This window comes from Cryptomeria japonica, chromosome 7 (assembly GCF_030272615.1).
Source record: "Cryptomeria japonica chromosome 7, Sugi_1.0, whole genome shotgun sequence".
NCBI classification, from domain to species: Eukaryota; Viridiplantae; Streptophyta; class Pinopsida; order Cupressales; family Cupressaceae; genus Cryptomeria; species Cryptomeria japonica.
The window spans coordinates 261,976,917-261,987,903 of NC_081411.1; the positions used below are offsets into that span (position 1 = coordinate 261,976,917).

Below are 10,987 nucleotides of genomic sequence, written 5' to 3' on the forward strand. Positions count from 1 at the left end.
ATAAAAATGTTATTGGAAGTAAATGGGTTTTTAGGAATAAATTGAATGAGGATGGTCAATTCATAAGGAATAAGGCTAGATTGCTCTATAAAGGATATTCTCAGAAGGAAGGAATTGATTATGGAGAGACTTTTGCACCTGTAGCTAGGATTGAAGTTGTAAGATTATTTCTTGCCTATGTTGCTTATAAAAACTACAAGGTTTATCATATGGATGTTAAATGTGCATTTTTGAATGGAGACCTTGATGATGAAGTTTATATTGAGCAACCTAATGGTTTTTCACTATCAGATTATACAAATATGGTTTGCAGGTTAAGGAAAGCTTTATATGGATTGAAACAAGCACCTAGAGCTTGGTATGAAAGATTGGATAAATATCTTTTTGAGGCTTGGTTTTACTAAGGGCAGTGCTGACAGTAATTTATATTATAAGATCAGTGACGATGATATACTGATTATTGAAGTATTTGTTGATGACATTATTTTTGGAGGTGAAGATAAGTTATGCATAGAATTTTCTAAGAATATGGAGAAAGAATTTGAGATGTCTATGATTGGTGAGATGAATTTTTTTTTAGGGTTACAGATTACTCAGACTGACAAAGGTATTTTCAGCTATCAAACTAAATATGCTAAGGAATTGTTGAAGATATTTGGTATGGGAGATTCTAAACAGTAAGTACTCCTATGGTTACAAGTGAGAAATTCACAAGAAAAGATGTTTCTGTACCGGTAAATCCTACAAGATACAAATATATGATTGGGGGTTTGCTTTATTTGACTCAGACTAGGCTTGACATTATGAATGTTGTTTGTATTTTTTTAAGATTTCAGAGTGATCCTAGAGAAAATCATGAGATGGTGGTGAAAAGGATGTTTAGATACTTACAAGGTACATCAAAATATGGCTTGTGGCACCCTAAGGATGATAAATTTACTTTATGTGCATATACAAATGCTGATTGGGTTGGAGATGTTGATGACAGGAAAAGCACTTCTTGTGGAGCTTTCTTTCTTGGAAAGAAGTTGGTTTCATGGATCAACAAGAAACAATCATGTACTTCTTTATATACTGTTGAATCTGAGTATGTTGTTGTTACTACTAACTATACATAAGTTTTATGGATGAAAGAAATGTTGAAGGATATAAAGGTGGATTGTCATACACCTGTATTTATTCACTGTGATAACTCTGCTACTATTGATATATCAAAGAATCTGGTATTTCATTCTAAAAGAAAGCACATATCTATCAAGTATAAATTTTTGAAGGAAAAGGTGGAAGCAAATGATGTTAGACTAGTTTATGTGAACACTAAAGAGCAGATTGCAGATATTTTCACTAAACCTTTGCCCAAGGAATCATTTGAGTGCCTAAGAGACAGATTGAGAGTTTTTGCCCCTCCGATAGAGAATTGGTTGATGCGGTTTGGCATTAGTCCGACATGCACTATAAGAGATACTATCCATTCCAGCACTGATGTGAGATGCTACTGCTTAAGGGGAGTAGTCGGCTTTGTGATTCAGTGGTTTATGTTTTTTGCTTTGATATTTTTGTCAGATTTGTAGCATTGATGTCAAAGGGGGAGTGATATTGATGCCAAAAATAAAAAGAAAGTGAAGAAGAAAAAGAAAGGGGAAGAGCTATTGATAAGAGAGAAATTCAGAGCTTTACAAAGATAATATTTATAGAGGGAATTCGGTCTTTATTTTAGAGCTGTATGTGGGAGATTGTTGGTTGTCTTCCATTGGGGGAGACTTGTTTTCTATTTCTTGGTATTTAGATTTTTTTCATTTTGAGTTTGCCATCAATGCCAAAGGGGGATTTTTTTGGCCATTTGGTAGAATTGATTATGTGTTGCATTGATGTTTTGTCATTGATACCGGCACTAGCTATTTGAATGCTTTACCGACACCCTTATGGTCCCGATAGGTTGAGTGGTTTTTGGTTCACTTGGATCCAGCATGATCCGGTAGGCTCTGGTATAGTTTGGTGATGGAATTGGCTTGTTCATGATACTCATGCTCATATTTGGTCAGTTGGTTTTGGTCTAGTGATCAGATGCTATACTGTTTGCTTAGAATCTTAGTTTTTGGTTTTGGCGAGGGTTTCATTTGTAGAGATTCTAGTGGAGATCCCTGATGAATTACATAAGTGGTGTTGCTGCATCTTCTGATGGAGTTTTAGAATGCTATTAGTGATCATGTTCAAGACTTGGCAGATGGAGATCATTGTTGTAGCGTGTGGACCTATATTGGGTCCCAGTTGATCTAAGTTATGGACTGACTTTAATCTTACATATGGATTTGACCTATCGATGTATTTCTAGGATGTCTTATGTATTTGATATTATTTATTTGGTCTAAGGCCGACATGGTTTGTAATTATGAAATTGGTTTATTGTCTGGTGGCCGACCTGATTGCTTATGGTTGAGGGTTTGTAAATATAGATGTAAGATCTAATGGGATATCATCATGGTTATGTTAGAGGTCATGGTCAAGGAATGCAATTTGTTCATAATGTAATATCATTCAGGTAGAGGAGTTGGTCGATCATTGGAGATCGAATTGGGTTTATGTAAAGATGATTTAGTCCTCCAGTATTGATCTTAATGAGAACTATACTCAGTCATAGGAGATGATATCTTTTGTAGTTCAACACTTCTCTAGATTGTAGTCTAGATTTATATGTAGTCAGTGAGGCTCCTTTTGTGATGAGAAGTGTGCTGTAAGATATTGGCCTTCCTGGAAGTGTAGGCCCCTCAATTATAATTCACATACTTACTGTAGAAGTATTATTTGACTGTGGATAGGCTTCCCACCATGGTTTTTCCCTTTACTAGGTTTTCCACATACAAATATTGGTGTTAAGTGGATGGCTTTTATTCTATGTTTATTGCTTATGTTTAATTGGTTTAACTACTATTCCGATATAAATCTTTTGGGTTCTAGTATTAAAGTTCAAATTTCTAATGGTTCTGGTAATCTATGACAACTGATTCACCCCCCTCTCAGTTGTCTTTCGATTATTTGAACTATATAACAAGAATTACACAGGGCAATAGTTATTAATGAATGCAAATATCAAATTAGCTATAAGCCTAATCATATTAATAACCCTAATTATTTCCATCACCCTAAATTAATTTTCACACTTTAACATTATTTCAATTTAGATATTTGATCCTCTATCTAATTACAAACAATTATTTTTTCTAAACCCTATCCCTAACCCTAATCTTAAATGATCCTTATTCTTAAATTTAATTAGCCCTAGCTATAAGCCTAATCATAGTTTAACCATAATTATTTCTATCTCCCTAAACTCAAATAAATGTTTTTGAGTGAATGCCTAGATATTAGGTTAATGACTATTATATACATATATAGAGTAAGGTTTGGGGTATAATATGTTTTATTACATTTTCGTGGAGTTAGATTTTAGGAATATTGTGCAATATTTACGTACAATATAATGTAATGTGATTCTAACTTATATTTATAATTAAAGAGAAGTATAAATTTAAATTAAAATAAATTAGCATATAGACAGATTAATATAAAAAGGAGACAATAAAATTATGGTGTCCAAAAGATAATGAATTCCTAATGTCACCATAGTAAAAAAAAAAAGAAAAAGAAAAATGAATGCATTTTATATTAAGATTAATGTTAAAATTAGGGTTCAAGTTAAAACATGATTAAGATTAATATTAGATTAGTCTTAATACATGGTAGGTGACCATAGTTAATCCTAAGAAGGAAAGCATGCACTAGAAAAGTATAGATTCTAATTGAAAAAAAAGAAAAGAATAAATCGTAGATATGGTGGAACTTAGGTTATTTATTTTAACCTAAGAAAAAAAGCATGCACTGGAACATCAATAGTGTTTTCATAGGGTTAAGGTTAAAAATTTGTGAATAATGCAATTGAAAAAATATAGATTCTATATATCAATTCACCAATTAACAAAACAAAGAATTCATTTGGTTTAGTGTTCTTTATAAATTCAGAAAAATATATTGAATTATTTTAACTTGGAGATGTTGAATTATTTAGTTGAAAGGCTAGTTGTAAGTAACTTGCATTTTCACTTTTGACAAGAGCTTTTTTTTAATTTAATTTTTGTATATAGCTAATGCATAAAATAAGGTGATCTAAAGGTGAATGAAAGGGTAGTTGTTCATAAATTGCACTAAAACTTTTTACGAGAGTAGTTTTTTTCCTTTTATTTATTTTTTGTATATAGCTTGGAAAAATGTAGACGAAATTAAAATAATTTTTAAAATAATATTTTTTTTAAATCAATGAAATAAAGAACATGAATTAAAAATTACAAACTTACTATTAAATTATAATCCTAAAAAAATAAAAACACCCTAACTCTAAGAAAAAATCAAACTATACCACATTGCATGTTGAGGCAATGGTGCCAAATCTAATCCTTAACTTAAATTGTATTTATTGTATTTACGAATGTTTGTCGCGTGTTTTAAAAAAATTTAAAATAGTTATTTGACTTACATTACATATAAGCCAAACAACTAAACCCCATCACATATTGAGGTAGTAGTATAATAATTGTTATAACACTGAGGATTTGGTAAACACAACTCAAAATGATAAACCTAAATACAAATCAATGTAAGCTAAATCAAGATCAAACTACCCAAATATCAATCTCACAAACTAAAAATATGTACATTCTCTAAAGTTTCAGAAAAAAATAACCCTAATAGTAAACCAAAATAAGCCCAAATCCTTATTGAATTAGGCTTATTATCTTAAGAAAAATATATATTTGAGATCATTAATATTAATTAGAATTTAGATTATTATCTTAATGTCAATATGTGTACCACAAGATCATTAATGTAGTTAATGCATCAAAAAGATAACAAATAAAGTAAGAGAATTCAAGATCAAAATACCCTAATATCAATCTCACAAACTAAAATTGAGTACATTCTCTAAAATTTAACAAGAAAATATCACTTAGCATCATATAGAACCCTAAATTCAAACAAAATTATACAATAAACTACAAATCGAATCCAAACTCTTAAGCTAATTAAATTCTATAATCAATAGAAAAAGAAATTGAACCCTATTTGTTGTTGAATTAAGCATACTATTTTGAACAAGATCAAATTCTAACCCCAATAGAATACTAAAATAAGTCCAAATCCTTATTGAATTAGGCCTACTATTTTGATCACATTCCAAACTATAATTCTAAATCTAGAGTTGAACCAAATGGAATCCTAAATCTTACACTATATGAAACCAAAATATATAAGTATATAACAATATATAATTTAATTTAAAATTATGATGTCTTCCAATTCACCTAGAATATAACTATACAACAATATATAATTTGAAATTATTTTATCTCATGTGTTCCAATAGACACTGCCACTTGCCACTGCCACTAGCATATATATATTTAATAATATATATAGAATAAACCAAGAGATATCTTTCTGAAAGCACCTATAACACTTTAATGCTAATAGATTAAAAAAAATAAACCCCTCTAAAAGAATATCACTTGACTTATTCTATATATACTATTAAATATATATATGATAGTTAAGTAATAAACTAAGATATAGCTATTGTTCTCAGTGTTCTACTTACGAAATTTGTCTCAAATTAAATTATTGTGTCTTATAATTGTCTGATGAAAATAAAAATTTCTAATATCATACTTGCTTACTCCTTCAAAATAGTAGTACTCCACAATAAATGGACCAAAGTATGCTAGATTTGTTTTCATTATTTTTGTCACTGCTGCAGTGGTAACACATAACTTCCATTGTTTACGTGTACAGACAAACATTCAATTTAGATTTCGTCATCCCATAATTCCTCAGCAGTTTTAAAAGGACCATTGATTGGATTCACGAACATGTTCCTCACAAGATGTGTTGGTTCTTGTGTTATGTTACCAATCTTTTCGTGGTCTTCCTCGTCCAATTTCCAATCAAATACTTGGAAGTTCTGTGATATCCTTACGGGTTTGAAACTCCTCGTTATCACACTTACGCCATTTTCTAATCCCCAACGCAATGCTACGTAAGCAATCAGCTTAAGAGTTGTTTAGTTATATCCCAATTCGTTTATATCGACAAATAGATAACGATTGCATTGAAGAATTATTAGATTAAAAGTACCTGAGCAGGAGTTTTGGATTGTTTAGCCGCAATCTCTTTAATTACAGGATTATCCAATGTATTGTTTGTTCCCCATGAATTTCCTGGACCTCCTAATGGCGACCACGCGGAAACATGGATGTTCACACTCTTACAATACTCCCTCAATTTCTTCTGCTGCCAAACAGGATGCATCTCAACCTGCAAAGCACAAATTCAGCAAACTATGGTTTTAAACACTAAACTATCAACTTAAAAAAACAAAATCCTCAAGGGATCTAAAATTAATCCTAATAAATAGTGGATCTTTTAGTTAATCCGTAAAAGTATAGATGCAAAATTAACCCTACTAAATAATGGGGCTTTCGCATAACCTAGAGAAGAAATTTAAACGACAACCACCATGGAGTATATCGCTCGCCTAGACTGGATTCGGTTGTTGGGAACATAAAAATCTGCCACCTTCCAAAAGCCCATTTCGAACTCCATTTAAAAATCTTTACCCATTAATAATTAGCAAAGAGGAGACTAGAAATCCATGAATCTAATTCAAAACTGACCAATACTTTGAAAAGATCAGTGAATATTGAATAACAAATTCGATGGACCAGACGAATAATGTAAACACCTGATTTACAGCAGGAGGTATCTTTGCAAACGCAAGAATATCGTTAATCTTCTTAGAGGAAAAGTTACTGACTCCAATTGCTCTGGCGAGACCAAGTTCAATACAACTCTCCATTGCCTGCCAAAAACCTTGGATATCCATTGCTACAACATCATCCGCTGTTAGAAGACGATGCATGTCACCCTTCCTTAGGGCTAGAGGCCAGTGAATCAGATACAAATCCAAGTATTCTAATTTCAATGCCCTGTATAAGCAAAAGAAAAAACCATCAATATTGCTAATGAATAAAAATGCAGTTATAATAAAATCCAATTTACTTACTCTAAGCTTTTTCTGAGACTAGGAATGACATCCTGAGGATAGCAGTCAGTGCCCCACAGCTTGGAGGAAACAAACACTTCCTGGCGAGATACAAGGCCCCTCTCAAAGGCTTCCTTCAAAGATTCTCCCAGTGCACGTTCTGTTAAGTAAATGCTTGCAGTATCAAATGTTCGATAACCAACCTAAGCACAGGTATGCTTTACGAGTTCAAGAAATTATGTTGAGAATCAAATATTAATGAATTACAACGAAAGAATGTAAACAGCATGATAGGGCTGTTTACCCAGTTGTTAATAAACACACGGTTCATAAAGAGCAGGCGCCTTAACCGTGCCTGCTGTTTATCCACAGCAACACTATAAAAGTACTATTGCTTTGCATAGAATGGGAAAAAGTGCTTCTCATAACAGCAAATGCTAAAATAAAAAGCTAACTATTGGCTGACCTGAATGGCTGAAAGCACTGAGGCCTTAATATGATCGACTGGTGCAGACACCTTGCCTATCATGATATTATCTTCTGCCAAACCAAAGCCTACTACAGGCATCTTTGCCCCGTTATTCAGTGTTACAGTTACAACCTCAGTCATTTTCTTAGCGCAAAGGGCTTTCTTCAGTGATATTGTATCGTAATGGGGATGCTTTATAAATATAACTAGCTAACCATGTGGAACTGTTACTTGAGTGACCTGCCATCAACTTGTGCCCATAAAATTGGTTATGTGGGATATAGTCTCTAGAAAGGAAAACTTTGGAAGATTTTAAATCATCTCTAAGATTCCTTTTTTTGTTTTATAGGGGAGTTTGAATCTTAGATTAAGATTTTTGTGGCTTATAATTTTGGGGTATGCATTCATCAGGACCTGATTCATAGTAAATTCATCTAGAACAATTAAGTTTAAGCAGCTTTGACGATATCAATGGTTATAATTAATTTCGATCACCTTAACCTTTAGTGTGGGTAGGGGGAGGGTATCAAGCAACTTGATATCCTTCCGGAAAAATACCCATTAAAAACAATGCCAAGGAGGGTGAGTATTGAGGCCGGCAGCAGTCAGCCACCTGTGAGAATAATTGTGACCACCTGATAAGTTTAGAATTAGTCTGCCACCTTTGAGAAGGATGGCTAATCATGCTTTTGATTTATAATAGAGCATCCTATAGTCAACACTTTATTATTTTGGCATCTATTTATTTTGTAGCATTCTAAGGAATATTATTACCAAATCTGTGGATGAGATTCTCTCTCTTCTTCATTCAATAAAGACAGCATAATTAGGAGTAACGCTTTTTTTATGTAGGCGTGGTGCCTTTTACGCTCATCCATGGAATCTCTTATTTATTGATTTTTGGATGATTATAGGCCTCTACATTACAGTTTTGGTTTAAATAATTCTCTGGCGGGTGGAAACAAGTCTATCAACAGCTCGGTCGGCCCTTAAAAAACTCAAATTTCAACAGCTAGCAGACTATTAGTATTATCCTTCCTTCGAACTCTTCGAAAATCTATTAGTCATGTAAAAATCAATTGAAGTTTACAATCTATTGAATATCAGTGGTAATCTCTGAAATTATACTGACCAATATTAAAAACGATTAAGGTGCCACGTAACACCACTCCTATATATATCATCAAATACAAAATTCTATTAAGGATAACAACCATTTTTTAGCAGGTAGACTTTATAATAGTCTTGTGATTCCATACATATTTGATAATCATTATTATTCTTATTCAAGTGTGAAAGGGATAAATTAAGGAAGGGATATTTTATAATCCTGCCTCAATTTCGATGGTATTGTAATAGGAATGCTGGTATTGTAATAGGAATGCTTTATAGATATAACTAGCTAACCATGTGTTGCTGATGCGGGAAGTGACCTGACAGCAATATGTGCCCATCACATTGTTTATGTGGGACCTAGTCTCTATAAAGAATAAGCTGTGGAAGATTTTATATCACCTCTAAGATTCTTTTTTGTTGTTTTATAGGGGAGATTGAGTCTTAGATGATGGAGAGAGGCAGAGGAGAGTCCATATACAAGAATAAGCAAAAAAAAATAAAGGTAGATTGCGAATGATATATAGTGATAGAGCTGCTGATTACAGAGACAACAGATGATTATATATTAATGAAATCGCAAATGATTACATTCACATTCAAATAACAGAGCTGCTACGTAATAACTGAAACTCCTGTTCTTATCTGCTTTTCGACATGATGTTGCTACAGAAAATCATTTATTTTTTGCTTTGTATGTTTCTCATATATGCATACGAACACTGCCTCGATTATTTTTTCTATTATACTCTTATTGCAGCAGTAGAACTTCCAGACTCTTCTAGATATTTCTTTTCATTCATAGCAAAAGTTACTTGAGGACTGGCCTTTATTTTTATGCCTAGCAATATTAGGGGAAAAAAACAAAAAAACATTAAATATACAAAATTATGATGTACATAGTAAATCCGCATTGAGGATCACATATTAATTTATATTTCCAAAACTTGTCCTATCAGAGGTGAATGAGAGGACACAGTTGGCTTGAGAAGACAAGAAGTGGCTAATGAGTTTCGATGTCTACAGAGATACTCCCCCTTTTTGGTTAGAATGTTGATGTAAATCCTTTTCCCATAATTGACACTTTGTTATAATTCTCGCTCAATTTCAAACTTGTAACAATAGGAGTTGAGATTGCTTTGCAATTCATCATGTTAAGCCTTTTCAAAATATTATTTCCATACTTGGATTGTGAAAATAATATACCTTTGATTTACTTGAATGTCAAGATTGTACTTCATTAAACCCAAATCAGTGATTTCAAATTCCTTTTTTATGGTTTCTTTGAATACATAAATTGATAGCTCACCTCTAAATATCAAATCATCAACTTGAAGGTCTCTTATTTAACATTAGCAAAAGATATCATAAAATAATAATATCACACTACCCGCAAAGCATGAAAAAAATGTAGAGAGTACAATGGCTAGGTTGGAGGAGTAATCCATTTGAAATCCTAAGCAAGATCTTATTTGAGTACTTGTCTTCAAAAGTTGCGGATTGACTGCAAATGAAGATGTCCATAATGAGGATACAAATCTATAGTTAGTTAGTATTATAGTCTCCAATACTCCCCCTTAATAGCAACTACAATTTTTAGTTTACAATTAACTTTTTTCATTGATGTTTTGGCTTTGAAAATCTTTTAGTTCTAGAGATCAAACCAAGGAAATCACAAGATGCTATTGGTATGCTCTAACCATGAGCTCTGATACTAGATGAAGGATTACAAGGGGAGAAGGAAACAAACACATTAATTATATTAATTAGATTGAAAATATTATATCAGTACTATGAGCTTTACCTATTTTCACAAACAACATGACATAAATAGAAACATCTTACAACAAACTCAGATTTTACTATTTGATTCAAACAACACTTTAAAACTCCATTTTACATAGCATTGTATAGCTATTACATTCAGTATTGATAACCTTTTGTAGACATTTCTAATAGCTTTGTGAATGTGGACACTCAGAATAAAGTAGATAGCTAAATACAATGTCATACATTATATAAAAAAGCAAAAGAACTAAGGAGTAAAAGATATTATAAAATAATATTTTCACACTATAGAAAAAGCATGAGAAAACTATGGAGGGGATAGTGGTTCGGTTGCAGGAGTAAATGAAAAAACTATTTGAATCCTAAGCAAGGTCTACGTTGAGTAATTTTCTTTAATGTTATCAATTATGGATGTAGATGTGCATACTGAGAACACAAAATTAGAGGTGGTTAGGATTATAATTTCCAACACTCCCCCTTAATTGCACTACTATTTTCAATTTCTACTTCACTTCTTTCATTCATGT

General features: G+C 32.2%; 1 protein-coding gene across 1 annotated transcript; it reads right to left on the reverse strand.

Annotated features, from left to right (window-relative positions):
- Window positions 1-5,854: 5,854 nt before the first annotated feature.
- Window positions 5,855-7,700, reverse strand: LOC131030006 (non-functional NADPH-dependent codeinone reductase 2-like). The gene is made up of 5 exons (XM_059208509.1): window positions 7,557-7,700; window positions 7,112-7,293; window positions 6,791-7,034; window positions 6,184-6,363; window positions 5,855-6,097 (listed from the first exon to the last, which is right to left on the reverse strand). Exons 1-5 carry the CDS (start codon window positions 7,698-7,700, stop codon window positions 5,855-5,857), a joined length of 993 nt encoding a protein of 330 aa, XP_059064492.1.
- Window positions 7,701-10,987: the final 3,287 nt, after the last annotated feature.

Bases quoted from the DNA above. Each gene is read 5' to 3' on its own strand.
- LOC131030006 (XM_059208509.1), bottom strand. From the start codon at position 7,700: ATGACTGAGGTTGTAACTGTAACACTGAATAACGGGGCAAAGATGCCT. The intron at 7,294-7,556 runs GTCAGCCAATAG...ACCTGTGCTTAG, and splicing joins CAGTGCTTTCAGCCATTCAG to GTTGGTTATCGAACATTTGA. The intron at 6,098-6,183 runs GTACTTTTAATC...ACAACTCTTAAG, and splicing joins AATCCAAAACTCCTGCTCAG to CTGATTGCTTACGTAGCATT.